Source organism: Amphiura filiformis, chromosome 14 (genome assembly GCF_039555335.1).
Source record: "Amphiura filiformis chromosome 14, Afil_fr2py, whole genome shotgun sequence".
In the NCBI taxonomy this organism is placed as follows: domain Eukaryota; kingdom Metazoa; phylum Echinodermata; class Ophiuroidea; order Amphilepidida; family Amphiuridae; genus Amphiura; species Amphiura filiformis.
The window spans coordinates 34,776,380-34,802,472 of record NC_092641.1 but is presented as its reverse complement, the minus strand read 5'-3'; the positions used below and the strand labels follow the sequence as shown (position 1 = coordinate 34,802,472).

At 38.6% G+C, this 26,093-nt stretch overlaps 1 protein-coding gene across 1 annotated transcript; it reads right to left on the bottom strand.

Annotated features, from left to right (window-relative positions):
* Positions 1-380: 380 nt before the first annotated feature.
* Positions 381-26,093, bottom strand: LOC140170017 (uncharacterized). The gene is made up of 16 exons (XM_072193328.1): positions 25,881-26,093; positions 23,347-23,472; positions 21,560-21,670; positions 20,111-20,224; positions 19,373-19,639; positions 16,257-16,370; positions 14,599-14,853; positions 12,890-13,009; positions 12,088-12,275; positions 10,825-11,110; positions 9,449-9,648; positions 5,685-5,807; positions 5,042-5,153; positions 4,707-4,803; positions 3,366-3,465; positions 381-3,015 (listed from the first exon to the last, which is right to left on the bottom strand). Exons 1-16 carry the CDS (start codon positions 25,942-25,944, stop codon positions 2,920-2,922), a joined length of 2,373 nt encoding a protein of 790 aa, XP_072049429.1. The 5' UTR covers positions 25,945-26,093; the 3' UTR covers positions 381-2,919.

The window sequence follows — 26,093 nt, the reverse complement described above, 5'->3', positions numbered from 1 at the left end:
GAATAAGTTACCTAAGTATGACGTATGGCGCAATCGATACCATTGATTACAGGGATTGATTTTCTTTACCAGTTAAATGCTACGTAGCTGGTCAATGTCCTGACGGTGTTTTTAAAATGTAAGATATTTTCCCTAATATTAAAACTAATATAATGAATGCAGCAATTAATATTGCTTATTGTTTTAATAGGCCTACACTCAAAGTGTATGACGGATAATGTACTCGTGCAAATGCATTCGTCAAGATAATTGCACTTGCCATGGAGTTATTGCATTTAGCTTTCGAGCCTATCGGCTCTCAAGCTAAATGCAATAACTCCACGGCGCGTGCGATTATCTTGACGAATGCATTGCACTCAGTTCATTATCCTTATCATATCCCTTGTATTTTCACCATGCATTTCATACTTATTTGCCTGTTCTTTTCTTGTAATAGAATATAGAATTAATTGCACCAGTTGCAAAAAAAAAAGCATAACAAATAATTTGTGCTCAAAGCCCAGTCGTTTTAAAACATCTTTAAAACACAACCCGAACACAACTCACATTATTTCTATAAAAAAGTGAAATTATAATACTACTACTACTACCAATTATAATGAACGTACAGAAACAAATTGAGCATATAAAATTTAAGTTTTAGATGGAAGCATATAAAAGTAAAAATAATGGTATAGAATAAAATCGAATGTTGTTGTGCTCTATTCATGGAAATGCTCTATTATGCTCTGTGTGACCCTTGTTTTATTGTGTACGTATTGCAAATGATGTTGATATAAAGGTACTTTAATTCGGAAGTTGTTTTAAGATTCTTCGGTAAGGCAGTCAATTATAGCATACCCATTTTGCACGTATAGGTCTATTAATTTGTTGTATGATAATTGATAATAAAAATTCCTTTAAAAAAGGAATGTGGCGCCCAATGTGAACTTGGACGTGATATGGTGAATTCCATGGTGTGTAGATTTGGTATTATAATGATTTTTCTAGGGAAGAGTAGAAGATGATCAAATGCAAGAGAAATGTGTTTGATTGGGGAAGGTGTTCTGACAATCCAAATATAAACTTAGTCCACCTCAAATGACCTGTAACAATTTGTGATTGACATTACTTAATTCAACTCGGATGACTTTGATCTGACATTCAACATTTTCGTGCTTACACCAATCATATCCATAACAATTTAACTCTTACAACTTCCTGTCAACTCTCTAATTTAAAACTCTAAATTTCTGTCTGTTTGCCTTTTCTGTCTTGTACCATTTAGTACAGTTTGTTACAATTATTAAGATAAGCAAACATTGCTGGGTAGATAACAGGATTTAGTTAACCGCTATATAGATTCTATGGTAATTAGCAAACAAAAGCCATCAGTTTAAGAGGCCTCGTTAATTGATCTTATCACTATGGACCACAAGAGTCTCATCCCAATGGCATAGTCCAATAACCTCAATTATATAATCATAGTGCAAAATTTGACCTCAAGTTGCAGAGTATGAGTTTGTGTACCCAAATTTTCAAAGGATGACGGTACAAATGTATTAGTGTTTAAGAACTGTTCCCATGATAGATGAGCATGTTGTGGATCATAGTGTATGGTCAAATGTCACCGTCTATCGGGTTCTAAGGCACACGGTAAACTGGTTGAACGCATACAAAGGTCAGGATTTATTTGGTGTTTTATAAATCCTAATTTTGTATTTTAAACAAAGAATATACGCTCACCATTTTATCCCGTGCATATCAGAAAACAATAATAAAATAAAATCCAAGCAAATTGTGGTTTTATTTCTGAGCTGGGCATAATTTTAGCAAAACAATTGCGAAGTCAATCTAGCAAGAGTGAAATTAGAAGAAGCTTTTCACAAAGTCATGCCTATATTGTGGCGCCTCCGTAGAGGGCGCCACAAAAAGTGAGTTGACGTTATATACATATCAAAAAATAATTTATAAACACCTACTGAAACAACAACAACAATAACAACAACAACAAAAACAACAACAACAACAACAACGACGATGACGACGATGGCGATGTGATTAAAAATTAAAAAAAACGACCGTCGGTAATTTCCGAAATCCACGGCAACTACCATGAGTACGTCAACGCACACATCGTCAATGTGCACGTCCAAATGGACGAGCATAAGAATGAACGATAACGCGATGTACACAAGAAAGGCGATGAAGCGAGGCAGTTAAGCTAGCGCCCCCTGTCATTACTTCCCCGGTTCTCAGACATCGCCAAGCCACACAATCAGAAACCGATCGTCGCTGGTGGCAAGAATTTTCGCACCACGTGAGCCGAAGTTTTTTTTTTCATAGGTCGAACGTACTGTAGTTAGGAAAACAAAAACGACCGGTAAGAAAGTCTACTAAATAACCTAGAATGGTCACTCTTTCAGCTTATTTAGCCAATGGGTTATCAGGTAAAATATTTTCCCAACATCATTGGACTAACACCACAGCTATATGGTACTTCATAGTATAACAGTAATGGAAAGAAAGTGCAAATGCTCGTCATTTTTTGCCACAAATAATTTGAGTCACGGACGTAAACACCAATCTCCTAATTTGCATAGAGCTACCATTCCTCCACCCAGCTCGTATAAATCCTTGATCGGTGATTGGTCTAGGTATTTATATATGATATCTATGCGGTTGAGTAGTTTGGGTTTCTCCACAAGGGATTTCGGAAATTGCCGCAATGGATTAGATTAACGCGCACCGCGCATGACGTCAATATGACGTCACCACTTGTCTGTGACCAATCGGCACCAACCCCGATTCCCTGATGGGTACTAGAGAAACCACTGACAGTGATATGATTGGATATCATGTGCCCGGATCATGTGTTTGTAGTTCTCAAGAAGCTCCTTTGAACTTGCTAACATGGCCAACGTCCGAGCCCCGTAGTCGTTAATCATCAAGACCCGGTCGTGAATCCAGGCTGTTTTGGTCCGCTTGGAGGTACACATAGTCACTCTTTTTGAATGAGCGCATACATAGATAGCCCTGGTGGGGGAAACAAACAAGAAATAAAGAATTTACATTGCTTTCATTCCTGTCTTAACAAGTATTGATTGGAAAAACCAAAATAAACTCCTTTAGGTTAACATTATATTATCTATATATAAGAGACAAACTAAGTGTTTTAGGAAAGGACATGGCGACAATAAGAAGAAAGTCTCCTTAAACCCTTCATCAAAATATGCTATAACCATGATAACCGGCAGGCGAACTCACTGTGACTAAATAAGCTATTATAATTATACCACCAATTTGGCTCAAAATGCCATGACATAATAAATATATTTTAAGGTAACTGCATTTATAATCTAATAATAACAAGATAAAGATCTTACCTGGGCATCTTCCAGCATATTTTCCACCTTCTTTTGAATTTGCATAAATGTAGGTCTTTCTTCCGGGTTCTCTTGCCAACATGTGCACATTACATCATATCTGATGCCATGAAAATAAAAGGAATTAAATATGAATTGGAAAGACGTGAGCGAAACTTTAAAACTTCAATTAATACCCCAAGTAATCGAAGCTATCCCATATTTATGGTAGTCGATATATTAAGTAATGCATATACTTCCGAATTTCTGTAATTCACAGGCTTATGCATAATGAAGAGTAATAGAGGAGTGCAGGTATCCAGTTATACAAGTGCTGTGACATGCTGAAACAGTAAGCTCTAATGGTCCACAGTGGGGCATGAATATCCACTTTATAGGACAAACTTTTTTGCAGATAAGGTGTGCAGACATCAACTGAACATCCGGAACATAATGTGTGATATTAAATATAATAAGATTGTTTGTATGACCATGATGATGCATGGTACAGACACACTATACCAAAATGGAAATATGAAAAGTTATGTTAGGATATTGCGCAAATGTACTAAGTATCAAAGTCTCTCCCCAAAATATTTTCACACCGAAATTACAAAAACGCTGTTTGTTAGAATCAGGTAATGCATGAATTTACTTTCAGATTATGTTTTGAGACTGATTTCCTAATACAAATTCAAAGCTCGGTTAGCCATTGAATGTTTAGATTGATTAGATGTGAGGCAACGGTGGCAACCGTATAGATGAGTTGACTTCTGACGTCAATACCTGGCAGTATGTGCAGGCATCATCACAATTTTCTATTGTTTTTGCCTGGCAGTATGCGCGCGCATCATATTTTATTCAAGGCTCGTGTTTTTAAAACTCCCGCCATATCACAATAAGGGTATTGAACAGTGTAGTGGTTGCATGGGGCTCACTCAAGTATATCGATACACCAGTCCCTTGCCTTTGTGGATAAACAATGAGGACATCATTACTTATCTATATTAGGAAACTTATAAAACACATGTAGAACATGTATAAGTGTGATGAGGTTGACTTCAAAATCCACTGTATTTTCATCTGAGTGAATGCACAATTCTTAATCTATATAGTAAGGCATGTGAAGCTACCGGGTAGCCATACAACAACTGGAACCTAATTCTGAATTGGCTGGTAGCAAGTTGAATTAACCAAATGTGCAAGAAAAATCGATATAGGAATGACTGCATAGCAATGATTTTCTGTTCTTATAGGGAGTATATGAACTTGCATATGTCTCCTTTGCTATAAGTACGCACTATAATAAAGGCCGAATCTAGAGGAAACTGATTTGAATATTTTATACTTTTGTAACCTTACATTTGCTCGCTGCAATGTTCTGGCTTAGGTAATCTATATCCTTTCTTCAACTCAGATATAACTTGACCGCCTGTCATGCCTGGATATGGATGCGAACCTGTGTAATAATCCAATCAAATAAAACACGTCAGATATGACTGCTTGTCATGCCTGGATATAGAAGGTTACTTGATTACCGGAGTGTCGGACTAACGGTGCGCCGTGTGCGACTAACGCCCTGTACCCAATTCTTCCAGATTTCCCCCAAATTTAGCCTAAACACCTCTGGGTCATGCATGAATGACCCCTGTCTGATCTGTTCTATATTGTTTAAAATCGTTTAACATAAAACCTACCTAGAGTAACCAATTCCCATAGCAGTACACCATACGACCATACGTCACTCTTGGATGAATACACTTTGTCTAACAGAGATTCTAACGCCATCCAACGAAGTGGTACTCGACCCTATGCAAAAGTGAAAATAATAATGGGTATTTTGTATTACTATTTTTGACAACCACAAGGGTGTTACCGCGTAATTTCAAGCACATGTAGTATAGGGACATCTCGTCATAACGTCGAGTTAACAAAACTTTCCCCGCCATGATACGCTATTTGTATCTGAGTCATATTTTACAGGTTTTTACTTATAACCAGCAAACACGTTTTACAGAAAAGGTTTAAATGTCGGGTTATATAAATGGTATAGAAACGTTTTATTAGATTCATAAAACATTGAAAACGTGATGCAAAATATTCTAACAGAATGCAGAATCTTATAACTGTTGACAAAATATTTTGCAAAAATGTTTGCCCAAAATATTTTACAATAACCATGATGTTTTAAAAACGTATTCATGATCTTTATATAACCCGATATCTAAATCTTATTAAAACGTTTTGAATAAGCGTTTAACGAACATTTGTTGTGTTTGTTGGGTATTTTGATTATGGGGACAACATAGCAATTTCCAATTTCCATTTTCAACATCTTACCCGTGACTTCATTTCATATGCATTTTCTTCGGCCATATCTCTAGCTAACCCGAAGTCACTGACTTTACATACAAGCCCTTCTCCTAGAAGAATGTTACGAGTTGCTAAGTCTCGATGGACACACTGGAAGTAAAGAAAATCATTTTATAATATATTATACATTTTTAAGGGATGGGACAATTGGTATGAAAAACGAACGCGTAGATTGCTCTTAGCTTGAAAGCCAAAATGCGAAATGCGAGTCGGGATGTATGGTAGTATAGGTGTCAAATCAGTGTATAGGGGTAAGATGGGATAAGTGGGACAGTGGGGTAAGTGGGACATTTACTATATTACATCCTCATTGCAGCACTAAATCCACCAAATACGATACCGAATGGTGACTTACCCCATTTCAAATATGTATGTTATAATTTCACTGCTCAATATTGGTATTTGAGCTGTGGGAGATGCTTGAGACCAACACTACCTTGATGTGGCGGCCAACTTTGAGGAATTATACTTATTTATTACCAAATATTTGAAATCTTTGCTGAGAATTATGGACAAATTGAGAGAAATTTTATTTCATTTACCATAATAAGGCTCATTTGCGTATTGATCAGTGTACTTCGGTTATATTTATAAATGCGCTTTTATAAATACGCATGTGACCATCTCCGCGCTGCCATAACAGCTTATAGACAGCAAGTCTCGAAGTGACCTTCTACATGACGAGTGGTCTTCCTATACATTTGAATGCAAAGGCGGAACAACATGAGACTGTTGTGCAGCGAAATTGTCTATTTTATTCAACTTTGTGATTCTGTTGTGAACGTTTCCGTCGTTAAATATTTTTTGCCGTCGTCAAATACTTTCAAAATGTTGTTTTTGATATCATATTTCAAATTCGGAATTGCAAAATGTGTAATAATTTGATGAAATCTATCTACAGAGTCCTATCCCTTTCTGTATAGTGGTCGATGCATGAGGATTTGGTCACGCTTGCTGGTCTTGGTATGTCGTGCCCATGGGTCACGTGCGTATTTATAAAAGCGCATTTATAAATATAAGCGAAATACACTGTTGATTATGCTAATACAGTGCGGAGGCACATCCAATGGACCCACACCATGGTGAAGGAGCGGAAGAAAAATTGGTATGTAATAGTAGGAATTAAGGAGATTACTGAGAAGTTGAAATTTGTGACTAATTATGATTGCATGTTTATATCACAATTGATTTTATTAGATACCAGACAAAGAAGGGAACTATAACATATGGCCACTGTCACTGGATGAGATTATTTGAGAACCAAGGATTTGTGGAGAAGTGTGGAGAAGAATAGGGATGCAAGGATGTCCGGGTAGGTTTCCCGAGTACAAGTGCTGAGAACTATGTTGATGAATGGTATTTATCAAACTTTTTTTGATTACGAGCAAGGCATTACAGAACTAGCAAAAATCATTGTGCGAGGTAGGATAAAAGCTAACATTGGATTTTGGAAAAAGATTGGGGCTAATCAAGATGTTCTGCAGGTAAAAGAAAAGGAGTATAGAATACCTTTCGTGGGAACACTCCAATAAGATTCCAAAACAATAAATCGGTAATAAAACATTCAGATTTTGTGGAAGATGCTATTGCTGATCTTCCTGTGGAAGATCTTATTGTAGAGAAAACAGATATTCCGGACATTCTGAACCCACTGTCTGCTTTTAATTTTAGATCTGCGTTATATCAATCAGTATTTATGGAAGGAGGGAGTTTAGTTTGAGTATTGGAGGGTTGTTTTAGATTACTTTCATCATGGGGATTATATGTTCTTCAAATCCATGAAATCAGGGTATCAGCACATTGATATTTTTTAAGGTCATCCGAGGTGAATTGAGTATAGATTGTCAGATTGTGGATAACAATTCTGCCCAAAATTGTTAAAGGTCATTTGAGGTCGCGTAAGTATATATTGTATTGGATTGTCAGAATGTTCAAAGTGGTGTCAAGCGCATTTGATGTCAACTGAGCATTGATTGTCAGATTTTCATAAAACGTGGTGCATGTAATCACAATTAGGCCCTAAGCGTCAAAACCATCAAGGTCTTATCAAGGTTAACAGTTACTGATAATAGATAGTTAGATTGTCATGAAACTTGGTTGATATGAAATCCCTTAAGCAGCAAACATTCTTAAGGTTGTCTAAATATAGATTGTTGGATTGTTGTAAATCTCGGAGGATGTGATTTCAATTGAGCCGTTTGTTACAAGTATGAATTAAATGTAGACCTATTTAACACACATTTTTCAATTCAGCTTTCAACATGAAAATTTTTGAGTATTTCCCAGTATGTCATTGGTGGTATTTACTAATAAATGCCAATATTTTGCACCCGGTTAGTTGTGCCAAACATTCAAATTTACTAGCATTCCAAGTACTTGCAATACAATGCAAAATTATGAAACATGATCTTCATCCATGGCATTGTCTTTTTAAAGACATTTCTTGTTTCAGATCATTGCAAATTGCTTAGTTCATTTTTTATGATGGGAAATTCAGGGAGAAGTCAGGTATTTTTCATTTCATTTGGTTTATCGAGTGCTCCATACATATTTATAAAGCGTATCAGACCATTGGTGAAGCACTGGATAGAGAAAGGTCTGTTTTTAGTAGTGTTTTTACATGATGGGTGATGTAGAACGTCATCTTTGCAGGAATGCAGTATTATGAGTCAGTCAAAGAGCATTTATTACAGGTACGCTTAGTACCTATAGAGAAATCATTATGGACACTTTAGTGGCTGGGCCTGGCATGGGATGCAACACAACACAAGGTACGTTGCAGGTCGTAGAACGAAGTGTATTATGTTGTATTGAGAGATTAATATCAACCTGGCCACGATAACAACCAAGCGTTTGGCAGCCTTTGTCGGTTAAGATTATTTCCTTGTGGCCAGTAGCACAATTGAGAACCAAATTCTCTTGTATGCAAATTATGTGATCGTAAGCATTGGGATAAGTTCTTTACATAGTAGTAAAGTGATTGAGGAAATAATCCCGGAAATAATGTTCTGGAAGTTCAATTTATTGATTATGGACATACGAGTTTTTTAAATATTCTATGCCACAGGTGTTGGTGTATTCTGATGCGAGTGACATCGGCTGTGGAGCCTGGACCGCTCAGTGTGGAGGTCAGGAACATCAGAGTATGTGTCAGGTAATGAAGTAGGCATGGTAGGTAAGAGGCTCCACATAGAAATAATTGAAGGCTGTTGCACTGGCAATACAGGCATTTGAACCGAAGTTAAGAGGAATGAATGTAAAGGTGTTTACTGACAACAAAGGTATGGGAGGGGAGATTGATATCTATATGTACATATGTTTATTTTTCATAATGCAGAGACGCAGTGTTTCAACCACAACGCAAGGTATCTCGGCATTGAGAGCGAATCATTTTGACAGTGCAAGGTTTAATTCAATGCAAATGCTATAGAGCAGCATTTTATGCATTGAAGTTGCACTTCAGAGAACAGGTTGGTACAGACAAAGAACAAGTTGGTAGCAGGGATATACAAATGGAGGTGGTTGAGTTAGTGGAGGCAGTCAAGGACTCTGTTAGGCGTCAAGCATAGGAAGTGGCAGTGCCATGGAGACAATGGACAACACCCCACCCCTCCCGCCGCAAATTGGGCCTTCCTCCCAGTGATTTATTACTACTGGTTCTAAAAATGATATTGTTGGCAAATTTAAGATAGAGATAAAGGTATTTTGCGTCGTCTATTTGTTATGCTTACCTTTTGAGAAGCTAAATATACCATACCACGGGCTATCTGTACCGCAAAAGTCATAATCTCATTGGGCGTGAGAAACTGATGAGTACTATTATTGGCTGATTGCAAATTCATATAAGGCGGGTTGGCATCTTTACGAATCTTTTTCAGATGAGATTGAAGATTTCCTTCGCTTGCGTACTCCATGATGATGTAATGCGGCTCTGTAAAATATAGTTTTCATAGCCACTTATTAGTTATTGATATAATATTGAGGAGTAGAAATTTCGACTTTTTTTACAAAAAAGAACAAGAGCACATTGTAATTACAGCTCTACAAGCACACCACTTTAGCAAAACCCCCACACACATATCTAATCACCGTCAACCATGTCAATCAGGCCCGTACGCAGGATTCGTTTTTTTTTGGGGGTGCTGATTTTGAAAAAGTAGACTTTTTCAAGAGGGGGCGATTTTGAGAAAAGTGGACTTTCTTCCCAAAATGTGGACTTTTTTGACCAAAAAAAGCGTAAAAAACCCTGATTTTTTGGCTCGCTACGCTCGCAAATTGTGATATTTTGGTTTTTTTGTATACTTTTGCAAATATTTTTTTGGGGGGGGGGTGCGACCGCACCCTCGCACACCCCCCCTGCATGTCAACTGATGTCAACTAGTTACCGTCATTGACTACACAACAAAACATTGACCTTTTTCACCATGATTTTGTCCTCCCAACATTATAAATTGTTGGCCTACACTTTATCAAACTGGACTTTTTTAAATATTGCGATAGGATAGGTCTAATATTGTACAATGGTTTCTTTTTGCAATCCGTTGCGTCTACTTTTAGACTGGAGATCGTCGACGGGTTAGATTTATGTCCCCAGTTGGAAGGTTCGTGTGTGTCCCTGTCTGCAGCAAGTTAATTATGTACTTACATGACACGCATAGCTACGCAATGCGTAGTACGCAGTCACATTATCGAGGTTACGCTCCGTGCACAGTGCTATTCAGATGGTTCACAATGCAGTAGGCTATCGTAACAAAGGGGCAAGGAGAACATTTTTGCCCCGCCCGTGGTATTTTAGATTTTAGGTCCCCCGCCCCCCCCCCCCCCGCCCCATAAAGTCACCTTGTCCCTCTCCCTGTTGCTTTCCTCCGGCAAATATCCTGGCTACGCCAAGTCTCCATGTAAAGTTGAGATGTCATAGTGCTAGGCCTAACTGGCTTAGTTTGCGGCCCGTTCTGGCCCAGTCGCATATGTGACTAGAAACTGAGTCTGAGCATAGACCCTAGTCTGACTAGCTATACTCGATCTGAGACCAAATCAACGGTCGTCTACTCTAACCAATTGTCTACAGACCCATGACAGGATTTACATGCTAGCGAGATATCCTTACCTTTATCAATACATGTGCCCAGCATACCAATAATATTTGGATGATGCTTTAAACTCTTGTACATCTCAACTTCTTTCAGAAAATTCATTTTATCATCTTCCGTAGACGTTTCCTTTAGCATTTTAACCGCTACCACTGCTTCAACACCTTTTGTCACGATGCCTTTTGCTTTTGCACGATATACCACAGCAAAAGCCCCGCTTCCCAGTTGCTCGTAAAACGTCAACTTGTTTCTGTCGAACGCGCCCGTTCTTCTTCTGGTTATTGGACTAGGCTCGTACTCGAACTAAAAAAAAAATAATAGAAGTTTTGGCGTGGGTACACGAAATTATACGGAGTACTATTATGCTTGATTATAATCAAAGTAAAATATCGTTACCTTATTTGTCACTATGATGATATTAACTGCGTCACGTTCCCACTACTTCAATTTGTATCCATTAGGGACGCACCATTAGACTTCAAGGGGGTGGGGAGGAAGTTTGAAAAAAAAAACTTCACCCACTACATGAGCAAAAAAGAACTTTCCCCACACATGATGGTCTCCTGTTTTCTGATCTGATAGAGATCAGAAAACAGGAGACCATGATGAACAGGGACGAGGGGCAATACATTCTCAGTCACGTGTTTGACGATCTTCTTGGAAAGAGAACTGGCAACCACATTGCTAAGCAACCATCAGCATCAGTGGTACACAGAAGTTCGTCACAACAACAATAGCGAAAAAGATGTCTGATAGACATCGAAACGTCCACAGTGAGTACTATTTATTGGACTAGAAATAAGAAAATTCTACTATTATGTTTCATTACAGTCCTGATGAACATGTTCAGTAATGATACCGTCCAGTTTGAAAAGTGCACAGCAAGACATGAGGTTGTTTTGCTTCGTAGGACATTTTGGTCTGCAAATTGACCATTTCTGCATAAAACCCCGGGGAGTGCACTCACTACATACATGACATATGGGTGACGGAGATGTGCGGCCACATTGACCCCCCATTTTTCAATTCATTAATCAAAATTTGATGACTTCTTGATATTTTATATAAACTTTTATATTCTGACCCAAAATTTTCCCCAGTCTCACCGAAAGACCCCATTTTTGGTAAAATTTCGTCCAGTCTCAAGGAAAGACCCCCTTTTTAAGAGCCTTCTCACCGAAAGACCCTTGATTTTGGTGTCTCGTCTCTCACCAAAAGACCCCAAGGCCGCACAACCCCGTCACTTCCAAAATCTAGTGTACCCCGGGCATAACACCAACCTGTTTTCGTAGGGTAAGTTCGTCTCGTTGTTTACTTCTCTCTCTGTGGCGTTGTCTCCTTTGATACCAGCAACACACAATTACACATAGAACGACGACAAGGAAAACAACGGTTGCTCCAAACACGGCTATAATGATTATTGTGGCGTCTGTAAGTACCACGGAAGATTCACTACCAGGTGGGGGATCTGAAGAAAAAAAAAGAAGAAAAAAAAAGAACAAGCATATAAATCAGACATCTAACAATAACATATAAAATGCACCCTCAACATTACGAAATCGAACACTTTAAGAGGGTACTACACCCCTCAATAAATTTGTGACTATTTTTGCATTTTTCTCAAAAACTAATAACACCCTGGTAATAAAGGTTATGTATATTATAGGGGCAAGGAATCTGATTACTACACTGGAATTTCAGTGACCCAAGACAAGCAGTTCGACACTTGTGATAGAAAATGAGGTACCACTAGAATGTATCTCATTTCCTATCATATTTACTGAACCGCTTGTCTTGATTCACTGAAATTTCAGTGTAGTAATTGGATTCCTTGCCCCAATAATATACATAACTTTTGTTACCAGTGTAGTATTAGTTTCTGAGATAAATGCAAAAATAGTCACAAATTTACCACAGGGGTGTAGTACCCCCTTAATTCCACCGCTTTCCATATATTCGTTTGCAAGTAACAGAACTAGTAACTTTGCACGAGATCCAGCAGCATGATTCCAGTAAGAAGTGCAATGGCAATTGCTTATTATATAGGGAATAGAAAACGAAACAAATCCAGGGAAAACAAACCTGTGCATGCTTCTCCAAAATATCCTGTGCCTAAGCAATTACAAATAAACGACCCGTCTGATGTTTCTTCACAAAAGCCTCCGTTCATGCATTGATGTTCACAAGAAAACGTGTGCTTTTCTGCGAAATAAAAACAATCAATCAATAAATTAAGAAATAGGGTGGGCCGAAAAACACTTTTCTTCTCGGATCGACTTGGAACTCTCGGAGAATTTTACTAGGGTACATACTACTATTGTGCTAAAATATCAGTAAGATCGGAGCATGTTTCGCCCAGGCAGTAGATTTTTACAAAATCCCTACTTATTCACCATTTCTTACTGTATAACTCTATATAGAGAAATCAGTAGAAACAACCTGGGAAAAGTAGGCATTGAGATGACATCATAGCCAATATTAAACAATTTTGGTAGTTTGTTTAGACCCTCCAGAACATCATCAAATAGCATGCAGTCTCCAATTGGTTATCATTATTTTTTGACCTGAATTTAGTTAAATATTGATGATATTTGAGTTGCTAAATTAAGGGGTAGGGGTAGCATTATGGAGCATTTCCCCAGTTCTACTGAGTCAAATTTCACAATCTTGGTCTTGTTGGGTAGATATTAACTGCAAAAGTACAAACAATACATGAGATATGAATTTAGAGCAGCTCTGACATGACCAGGGGTTAAAGGGTCATGTGACGCCTGATTTGTAGTAATTTTCAAGGCTGTGTGACCTTTTGACCTCTGGTCAAAACATGGACAACCGAAAATCATATAGCATTTATTTTTTGGCAATGCTGCAGTTCATATCTATACAATAATACCACATTTGGTAAATTTGACTGAGTAGAACTGGGGAAATTCTCCATAATGCTACCCCTACCCCTTAATATAGCAACTCAAATATCATTAATATTTGACTTACATGCGTGTCTTTAGCAAAAATAATGGTAACCAATTGGAGACGGCTTGCTATTTAGTGATGTTCTAGAGGGTCCAAACAAACTACCCAAAGTGTTTAATATTGGTTAGGATGGCATCTGAATGCCTACTTTTCCCAGATTGTTTCTACTGATTTCTCTATATATAGTTATACAGTAAGAAATAGCAAAAAAGTAGGGATTTTGTGAAAATCTACTGCCTGGGCGAAATATGCCCCGATATTACTGATATTTCAGCACAATACTAGTATGTACCCCAGTAAAATCAGTTCTCCGAGAGTTCCAAGTTGATCCGAGAAAAAAAGTGTTTTTTGGCCCACCCTATTAAGAAACCAATGGTGGGCCTCATCAACACCCCCTATGGTAATATTTGATAGCCGGTCCTAAGGTAGGTCCTGTGATAAAATTTTATCACTAAAGTGAGCGCAAAGGATGGTTCTATGATTAACTTATGTCGTTTGGGCGCAAAATTTTTTATGACAGATAAAAAACTCTAGGGTACAACCCCCTTCGTAGTTCTATGGTTATAGGGACACACCATTCATGCATTCGACTTCACACTCTTAACAAAAAACCTTTCCCACCCCGAGTCCCCACCTAACTGTGTATAAAAACATGAAAATCTTGGCCAATACCTAGTGCAAAAGAAATATTCGCCGCCCGACCCCAACTTGCATCCCTCGGAAGTCAAATGGTGCGTCCCTAAAAACTATGTCAACTTGGTAGACAAGATCATTTACCATGTTTACCAGACAAATATTTGAGTGAATTCTTTCCTTACGTTCAATAACAGAAACGTTGAAAGTACAATTTGCACTGTTGTTAGAACCATCAACAAATTTGTAAGTGACGTTTGTGGTGCCAACTGGGAAGAAAGATCCTGGATTATGGCTTCTTGTTGCCAGAGTGACTGTGCCAGAATTGTCAGTGGCAGTTGGCTCAGTCCAGTTGACTGTGGTTCCACCGACTCCATTGTTGACTGTCTGAGAGATATTGTGGATGCAAGAGATTACTGGAGGGATAGTATCCACTGGATCTAGATGGAATAAATAAAACGAACACAAAGATAATAGTCAAAATAATGTCAAAGATATTGGGTGCATTTTGCTCATGCTGCGACTTGATTCAATTGTACCTCTGTGCTTCCAAAGTGCGGAACACTTCGTGCACATATAATGACGTTATTATCAAAATTACACTTATTCATTGGGAAATATAGTGACATTGCATAAACAGCGCGTGATGCTGCTGTGTAAAACGATCATTTCAACATTCGCGCAGGCGTTCGGCAAGGAAGTTTGTGTCAAAGAAACAAATCGCAACTTCCTTTATTATACATGTATACGGGGATATCTCAAAAACAAATCAATGCGTATGTACAGTACGTATGAATTTTGTCAAATTTTCATGCCTCACTATAGCTTTAATAATATGATTTTTTGTTCACGCCAGTGAATATTGAAACCATTATCAATCGATCATTTTGATACCGTCTGTACAGTTGACATTTTGATGTAAGTTTGTTTCCTGTAGGTAGCTTAAAAACCTAATTTATGCAAAATGAGGTTTTTTGAAAATTATTTTCCAGAGTCAAGATGCAAGTATCATGTATGCCTCAAATCACTTATTTATTGTTCAATCAGTGCAGAGTAGCTTATTATCTGTGGGTTAGTATAATAATACTGAAAGTTAGAGCATAGTAGAGTACTATACACCTGATACGTGAACTTTGTCTTTTTAAAGACAAATTCTTGTTTACAAAGCAAACGGGTCATATTAATGGTTGGACTTTCCTTCGTGTAATCCGTATCCAGATATCACTGTAAAACGGACACTTTTGTACATTTTCTGCTTTGTCTGCATATTCAATACGTTCACAAGTACCTCCGTAAGTTGAAGCACGCGTGTAGAAAGAATGCAATTATAGCATAGAATGATGTAAAATGGTATTGGTAGTAGGTAAGCAGTATGTGCACCACTATGATCTGATTATTGTTATTATGGTTATCGTTTTACAATAAGCTTACTACTGTAGTTTCTTACTCCCGGAATTTCTGCAAATCAGTCAATAGAAGTGGATACTTTGTCTTCATAGGTTATGTCATGCAGCGATATGTCGTATCTATTTTTTTAAATTATGGCACGATTAGCATCCATATTAAATAAAAATACATAATGTTGTAGTAAGGCATTTAATCTCGTTTGCTTCACTCATCCCATGTGTACATGAGTACCTGCTTAGTTGGGAAGGTATTACAGATTGCGTTAGCGGATATTTTCCAATTATATGTGATCAATCATAGCAATATTATACACAGAGGAGTCCCCGATGCCGGACCCGAGGAGGAGTCTGGCCCAGAACACTTCGAAAGAGAGATGGGTACTCGGCCTGAGAGTGTGAACACAGACATGAATATTTTACCTTCAGTGGGTACTTACTATTACACGTCTGCCCATCATATCCTGTGGTACACGAGCATGTTCCGTCGATATTACACGTTCCACCATTCATGCACTCGTAAAATGACGGCGAACTTCCCGGAGCATTGCACCCTAAAATAATTGAACAATACAAAACAGCATCATGATAATGTAGGGCTAATACACGACTTTCGGAGATAGCGACTCGATCCGTTGAATTTATACATGTTGGTATTTTTTTAAAGCAATGTTTTGGCAGTCAGTCTCATGCATACAATTAGTGTCTTTAAAGCTTCTTTGGGGGTCTTTGAACAAGTTCATTAGGAATGTAGATTTCAACTGTAAATTTTGTTCATTTTGAACAATTCCTAAGAAAAAACGAAGTTTTTGACTCACGTTTTAGTGACGTTTCACCACTACACTAGTGGCTTCATCAGACTGGCAACTCATAACATCTGACTGTTTCCTTTTATGGGTAACAGTAGGCATCGTAGAGGGCGTGATGAGTTGGTCAAAGATGTTGTTGAGTGCGTAGGCCCCCTCGTCCTTGTTTAGAGTGTCATGTCCTTTTCTGCGGATCCAAATGGCTTCCTTGAGTCACCTGGTAGTCTTATCAGCTTCACGATCAATGACTTTGGATTCCTCCCAATTGATTGAGTGATTTGTGGAGGCAACATGGTCAGTGATGGCAGATTTGTGAATCTCTGTGACAGAGGATTTGCGATTCGCACGTGTGAATGGTCTGGCTTCAAATTTCTCAACCTCTTTTTGGTGCTCTTTAAGTCGGGTGCCAAAGGGACGGCCAGTTTCGCCAATATAGGCACTGGGGCAGTCACCATAGGGAATCTCATAAATGGCCTCCGCTTTTTGCTGGGGGAGAAGTTTGTCCTTAGGGTGGACGAGCATACTGCGAATGGTGCGATGAGGTTTCATGGCAGTAGAGAATCCATGCTTTTTGAACACACGGGAGACTCGCTCAGAAACGCCCTCTATGTAGGGAACCACGACCATGCCTTTGGTTTTCTCACTGTCATCTTTTCGCTTTGTCGTAGGTTTTGTCTTAGGAGTGGATCTGTTTTTGGACCTTTTTAATAGACCAATATGGATAGCCGCAAGTGGTCAATGCATCGCGAATTTTGTTCTCCTCAGTTTGTTTGTCCGCTTCCTCTGTTACCAACGCGTCACTCCTGTCTAACAGCGTTCTAACGACTCCCAGCTTTTGATGTAAGGGGTGGTGGGAGGAGAACTGAAGATATTGATCAGTGTGAGTTTTCTTACGGTAGATGCAGAGTTTTACTGATCCATCCGATTTTCTGGTGATTAGGGTGTCGAGGAAGGGGATCGAACCTTCTTGTTCTTGCTCATAATGTGAACTTGACACTGTTGGTGGGGTCAATAGAATTAAGGTGATCTGTAAGGTTGTCTACCTCTCCTTTGCGTACTATTTCCAACACGTCATCTACGTATCTTTTCCAGAGACGCGGGCGACAGGCTACCGGGGCCGTGGAAATGGCTTTCTGCTCCAGCCACTCCATGAATATATTACACGCGAGGGGGCTGAGGGGACTTCCCATAGCCATGCCGAACAGTTGGCGGTAGATTTCACCAGAGTAGCTAAAGTAGCCGACAGTAGCAAGACAAAATTTCGTAAGTTCGATGATGTCATTAATTGAGAGGAGGGTTCTGTTTTTGAGGTCTTTATCCTCACTCAGTCTTTCACGGAGCACATGGAGAGTGAGATCGATGGGGGTACTGGTGAAAAGCGCCACCACATCATGCGAATTAAGTATCTCATCTTCTGTGAGGACAATGTCTTTCAAGTCTTCCCCAAGACTTTTGGAGTTCAGAACATGATGTTCGGATTGACCAGCAATGGGGCTCAGAATATCGGCTAGGGACTTGGCCACATTATAACCGATAGAGCCAGTTAAATCTACGATGGGTCGCAACGGGGTTCCATCTTTGTGAATTTTGGGACTGCCATAAATTCTTGGAACATTTTCAGACGTGGGATACAGGAATTGCTTGTCTGTCTTCTTGATTTTATCCTCTTTTTCAAGTCTCTGCAAGATGGAAACTAACTCTCTTTTATGTTTTGCCGTCGGATCCCTGTCTAATTTTTACAAGTCTTAGGGTCGCTAAGGAGGGCATCCATTTTTTCCTGATATTCCGTTTTGTCCATAACAACCGTGGCCCTGCCTTTGTCGGCCCCCAGAACCATGATAGACTCCTCTTTTTGGAGTTGTTTAATTACGATGCGCTCATCTTTACTGATGTTTGAGGGGGGCATTTTTGCCGATTTTAAAGTGCCAACAATCTCAGCACGTAATTGTGCCGCTTCCGGTTTGGCAAGCTTCCAATAAGAGGTTGAGAAATTTGAAGCCAGACCATTCACACGTGCAAATCCTCTGTCACAGAGATTCACAAATCTGCCATCACTGACCATGTTGCCTCCACAAATCACTCAATCAATTGGGAGGAATCCAAAGTCATTGATCGTGAAGCTGATAAGACTACCAGGTGGCTCAAGGAAGCCATTTGGATCCGCAGAAAAGGACATGGCACTCTAAACAAGGACGAGGGGCCTACGCACTCAACAACATCTTTGACCAACTCATCACGCCCTCTACGGTGCCTACTGTTACCCATAAAAGGAAACAGTCAGATGTGATGAGTTGCCAGTCTGATGAAGCCACTAGTGTATTGGTGAAACGTCACTAAAACGTGAGTCAAAAACTTCGTTTTTTCTTAGGAATTGTTCAAAATGAACAAAATTTACAGTTCTTTGGGGGTGTTGAGGTTGACAGAATTAGTTTTAGGATGCGGTGGTGTTTTATCACAGTGTCAACTGTTAACCCTGTGTTTCTTAAAAGTACATAATTATAGGAGGGAAATGAACAGAGAGGAAGGCACTTATTATCTGAGTCATATATTTGATTCCTTTTTTGAAGACTGGAAAGGAGACTGCACTTAACCCGGAAAATAGTTTTCCGGGACAGAGGAATAGATGCCAAAACGGACGAAATATTGTAGTGAGTAAAGCATCTATTGGTTTTAACATTTAAAATTGGAATATATCGATAAAAAAATGCCGGTTCGCAATGTTAATTGAACAAATAATAGCTATTACCAACCTGTTGATCCATCACCTGCTTTGATCTTGATTCTTGCTACGCGCGCTTCATCGAGGACTCTGGCTTCTACGCCAGATGCCGTATCAATAGACAGCTCCAAATCAAAATACTCGTCCGCCTCTTGTGCGTTGTCATTAATGAGTAGGAAATCTACTCTTCTACGGTCGTCCCCTTGATTGAATTGCTCGGTCATGGGGTTTGGTTCGAACGTGTAGTCGTCGTATACTGTAGCTTGCACTACTCCGACTGCTGATAATGCAGTTACTCCTGAAGTAGGCGGGAGAAAATATAAAAGAAACTTATTAATTTCTTTCTCTCTACTGCAGTCCCGAGGTAACCATGGTAACGCCCCTTTGTCAGCTCCTTGAGATATTTTGACACATATCTCGAGAACGCTAAGACATGTTGAGCTTGATTTCTTAGTTAAGTCTTTAAACCATGAATATTAATTATTATACACCGATAATTTTTGAAAACGACTGATCTTTCACCTGCTAATTATAGTACAGCAAATGCCCGTTGCAGCATCATTCGTTACTAGTTAGAACAGGGTGAGGGTGCGTACATTGTTTTTAAAAAATGAAGAAAAAAAGGTTATAAATGAGAAAAAGGTAATGATGATGTTCATGATCATGATGAGGATGATGACGTGATGATGGCGATGATGATGATGATGATGATGATGATGATAAAGATGATAATTATGATGACAAAAGAATTTGAGGAGTGCATACTTACTAACTGTAGTCATGATGTCAGTATTGAACGTTCTTGTAATGTAAGCGGATACCATGCCTTCACCTTCACGAAATACATACGCTGTGTCCTCAAATCCAACCAAGGCTTTCTTATCTGAAATGAAATTAATTTACACAAATTTATTACATTTTTTGCCACCCCCAACTTTTACCTGGGGCTCGCGCCCCAAAGCAAAACTGTTGCGTTGTTCACTGGCTGCATCGACATACCGTGACAAAAATAGATCGAAGTTTAGCTAACATTTAAAATGTGCGTGCTTCTCGCCCATTTGTTCCGGTAAAGTAATATTTCGTGAGCGGGTTAACCGCTGACTTTCACCCCCCCCCCCCATTTCGTCAGGTACACCCCATTTTTATTTATCAAGAAACTCCATAGCATCACTTGTTAATTTTCCGGTCAATATAATACATAATATCGAGATCGATCGATCGATAATCAATCAAACAATCAATCAATTGACATGACCTATGCCGTTAACCGTTCACTCCAACTGGGGGTTGAGTGGTGGCATCCGCATCACAGTCCCGCCAAACAGTCCTGTCTTCCGCTGTGCGGCTGGCATCGGGGGGTGGGGGGCACTTCAATATGAAATGGATACAGGTGTAGGGCTTGCACTTTCGCAGTAAGGGGCCGGGCATTCGGTGAGAGCAAAATGTAAAAAATATGGGGTCAATGGATGATGAGAGCATGATATTTGGCATTCGGTGAGAACAAAATGTAAAAAATATGGGGCCATTGGGTGAGAACATGACCTTTTTTTAATGGAACCTTTGGGTGAGAGCCGAAACAGCGCCACAAAACCTCGAACATCACGGTTCTAGTCCGAAATGGCTTCAAATTTCTTTTTTTTTTTTTTTTCAATATAAGTAACAAAACAAAATCAGTGGGGTCTTTGTGTGACAGCGACGCTGAAAAAGGGGGTCTTAAAACAGCCCTACATACGCGTCACCTCCAAAGTGGGAGTGCCCCCCCTCCCCCCGGTGTTGGTTTGGATGTCCTCAGCGCTCCAGATACTCTGTAGTTTCTGCACAGCTCCTAGGGCTTTGCCTATTCGAAGTTTAATATCCTCTGTACAGGATCCTTTTTGGGTGATCTCTCCTCCCAGTGTAAACTCTTCCTCCTGCAGAAGCTTGGTATTGTCAAGTGATGTTCAGATGGGTGTCCTCTTTGCTTTATGGCCTTGACTTCTGTTTTAGCAATATTTATTTTGAGTCCAAAAGCAGAGCTGCTCTGATGGACGAGGTTGACCAGTGTCTGGAGGTCTTCTCCACTGTTAGCAATGAGTGCAATGTCATCTGCAAATCGTAAGTTATTCATCGCTTGTCCTTGGATGTTTACTACTAATGTTGGTATCGTGCAGGGCGTACAACATAGTCATCTCCAGTATAGAATTAACCAATCGGAAATAATCATTCTTTTTGTGCTTACCTTGACATGTTGGACCGAAGTAGTCTCCAATACTTGTACAATCACAATAGCCATTTATAGTGCACGTAGCTCCATTGCAGTCACTGTTTGTCGTACATTGCTGTGTATTATCTGAATTTACATTTTTAGAAGAATAAAAAACACGAAAAAAATACAATGAAGAATTACTTTTTTGATCATAAAAAATACATTAATAAAACTTCTTTGGACTAAATATCCACAGATATAAAGCAAATTATGAGAAACTAAGGCGGGTCTATAATGCTCTGATTAGATCCTAAAGGTCCGCTACTGTCTGTTCAATTAGCTTAGAATAGTGGTTTTTTAAAGATATTTGAAAAAAGAAAAAAAAAGAAAAACGAAAAGTGTTAGCACAGCCCAACGGAATTTATAATACTTTTCAAATTCCAAAGTTAGAGGCCCATTCAGTGATTTTCTCATCCGGACGATCCCCGGGGTCACTCCCATTGTGGCATGTACACCATCCGCGATAATCAACTTTTGAAAAGCACCCTAGGCAAGGATTTAACCCTTGGCTAAAACAATACCCTAAACAGGTATTTTCACACCCTAAACAGGGATTTTATTCCTTGCATCAAATTTCATACCCTAAATTTCATTTTCGCGTATTAGCAATTGCATTTTAGTACCCTTTTTTTCCAATATTTCATGTTTTCGACACCCTAAACGCGTTACTCGCGTATCGTGCCTACCCACGAAAAACTACCCTTTTACGCGTTTTCATTATCGCGGATGGTGTACAGGCCACAATGGGAGTGACCCCCGGGGGAGACGATCGTAAAAATCATCAAAATGTAGATTTTGGTACCTTTGTCATTGTCATAGATGTGCTAACATAGCTTGCGAGTGGTTCAGCCGAAAGCAGTGTATTTAAAACAAAATAAGACATTTGACACGCATCTGTAATTTAGATACTGACAGTATCTAAACTAGCTACTTACATGTATTTGAATGGGGCTTCAACTTCGTCAGTAGGCCCTACTGCTGTTTTCTTCGTGTTTTGCCAAATTTGTCATTTCAAAAATACCAAATGACAATTTGAATGACTTATCCTTCACTTTTGAGCAATTTATAAACAGTTTTAATTTTTTTACACTTGTGCTGGGATCACTGAATGGGTCTTTAAATTTTGCCTCAACATAGGCAGTTACTTGGGTCCACCAAAAGGGTTCGCGACCGTATCACAAATCGAGTGGGACTGCCTAACCTCAACTTTAATTTGTTCTTATTTCAACTGGTTTCATCGATACAATGTAAATTGAGTTTTATTTATATAGTACCATCATTCCTTCCCAATTATAATTATCAAGAATTGTTTTCTGTAACCTAAAGTCGCGATGTTTTAAATAATATTTTATGCATATAAGTGTGAATAGGGTGGGGTGTTTTAAAGTCCCCTGTACGCACCATCTTCCCACCGCTGTCCATATATTGGTATACAAAGATGTACGGATTACTTACCAAAATATTGACTATCCACATATTATTGTAAAAATCTGACCCGTTCCGATAAAAAGCTATCAAGCTCTAGTATAAAAGCAGGAACACGCGAGTGAACTCATTTTGAGATAAAAGCCTCTTTAGAAGATTAATATTAATTATTATTATCATTTGTCAATTTTTGATGAATAAATGTATTATTTGAAGAAATATAGGATTATTTAAAGCACTAGTTGTCTGTTGGCCTTCATTAATTCCCATTGTAGGATTTTGCTTAATTTCCGACTCAGAGCTCTATTTTATAACACTGATTTCCAATTGCTTACCTATTAGTTCACACATCATTCCTCTATAACCTGGTTTGCAAACACAAACCGGGTTTCCATCGTCACTATCAATATAACAGGTGCCATCGTTAGAACAAAAATCAGGAGGACAGGCTTGAGATATGACTGAAACAACAAAGAAAAGGAAATTATATAACTTAAGATTAGTCTCAAAACTCTCAATTATAACTTTTTAAACTATCAGTATCATCCACTCACACAGACAAATGATTTGGGAATTAGTGTACAATTAGTCACAGTTAGTAATAGGCCTATCAAGTAACATCTTGATTGTTTTCTAAACAAAATATTTTGCAAATGATAAAATCCTGTTTTTGATGTGTGCCATTTTACACCCACCAGGCTTTCTTAACATTCGTGCACCACTCCATTGTGTTTTCAGATTCCTGCATGTCTAATGTAATGACAAAGGTACCTAAATCTGAATGTTGATGATTTTTACGATCGTCCGGATGAGCAAATCACAAATCACTGAATGGACCTTTAAGGGATGGGATGGGAGCAATAAAATAACGGTTAATGAAAGCCATTATTGTGTGTGTGTGTGTGGGGGTGTGTGTGTGTGTGGGGGTGATTATCGTATCATTATATAAATAGGTCTGAAATTGAAACAAGTGTTGTCATAGGCGTAGGAACGTGGGGCTTGGGGCTCAATAATTTGGTGCGGGGGCTTGAATACCATTCAGCCCCCCGGCCCCTCCCAATAATCCTAGGTGAAGTTTAAAATATTGTGATAAAATAGAGGTGAAATGGGTGTTTGCGACCTATGTTGCAAACTTTTCTGACTCCGGCCCCCCTCGGGCACCCCCAACGATGGCCCACCTAAGCCAATGGTGTGAAGTCCCAAGTTCATTTTATGCTCACGCTCTTTTTACAGATGGCCTCGAATTCTATAATTAGCTTTGCCCGATTGCCTGAAATCAATGATATATTTCTGAAAAGCGTTTCCGCTTGGAAAGTAAATGACCCATTGTTAATCTTAAGGTTAGCAACTATTTCAAATTGCAATTTGGTTGTTAGGATCTTGCGAATGGTAGTGAGCTTTGGCATTTAATTGCATTGATCATTTCATAGCGAGCGTGTAGAAGAATTCAAATATCAAAGTATGTAATTTGTAGAACGAACTTTTGCAAAACATCAAAGTGTTATTTTTCAATATATTGATTTGATAATTAAAATTGATTTTTTGGCTGCTTCGACCACCAATTGAATACATGAATTCAAAACCCATGCACCCAAGTCCATGAGAAGTGATTTTGAGAAAAAAAAACCTGTGTATCATTTTAATTCTTAGCTTTACCTGGTCAATATGGTAAGTTTTACGTGCAAATGAGTAGGTTAAACTGTATTAGGTATGACGATTAGCATTTCAGGAACTTTGTGGGGTTCATTTTAAATGCTGGACTTGGGTAGTTGTTTGAATCATATACAAAGACAATAATGTTGGAATAAGATTACCACTATTAAGATAATACAAAATAAAGCACACAGGTATGTATAATGTTGATAATCATTCTGCCAATATAAACCACACACTTTCCTTGATTAAACCCATTTTTTCTTCAAAATCACTCTCCAGTAATGAATATGTTACAAGTGGACTTTTATACATACTGGATTTCAATCAATGTGTTACAAAACTCAAATCATGGACTTTGGTGGTTCTTTCATACATGCTATTTTTCACATGCTCAATAGACACAGAGGATGAATTTGAGTTGTTCTTTCATACATATGACAGGCCTATGTATAGCAACAATTTCCCATGCTTAACTCAATTTGGCCAAAGTATGGATTTGGGTGCGTTTTGTATTCATATATTCAATTCCTAGTGTACATGTACCCTTAATGTTCGTGCTTTACTGATTTCTATTTATGAGCTCTTTTATCCGTTATTTGCGATGTCTTATACTGACCATAAAGGTCGCGGGCAGAAAAGATCCACCCACATTAGTTCCCTATAGTTTATCAGAACCACGGATACTAAAATAAAGGCTGTGTTACTGATACATTTGAAACATGTTAAATGAGAGGCAAGTGTCAGCATCCATGTAAAAATGGGCAACATGAACAAGAATATTGTGTACTTACCCAAAACTTCTCATGCTGCATTTTGCATAGGGGATATACGGTTTAATCGTGGTGTCCAAAAATGATCAATAATTTTGTATACTATTTATAAGTTGGCCAATTTTAAAGGGTTGATAGGTTTTGAATTGTGAATAAAACACTAGAAATATATAATTCTCATCTCCTCTGGATGAACATGATGAAGTTAATTAAATACGACATGTAGACCTACATTGCAGAACTCAAATCAATGATACAATACAATACAAATTATAATACACACCGCGGCATGATGTACACCTGTACACACCTTTAAGTTCTTTTGGAAGACTAAAGATGGACGCGCGGTTAAACTAAAGAGTTACTTGAGAAACACTAGCAAAGCATTTGCTCACGGATGCCTCACGTTAGAGAATATTTCGAACAACTAAAGAGATACTTACCCAGAGTAGGTAATAGTACAAGGCTTATGTAAAGATAGCATGCCAGCGTCATGATGCTGTCCATAGATGAGGCTACAGGAGTACTACTCAAGTTCCACTGGAATTTCTCACAAAATTCAAAGTCCTTTCAGTACTAAAAAAGTGTAATCTTCGAGTTGGACACTATAACATCCCATACGCATGTCACTGACCATACACAGAAGAGCTCTTCAT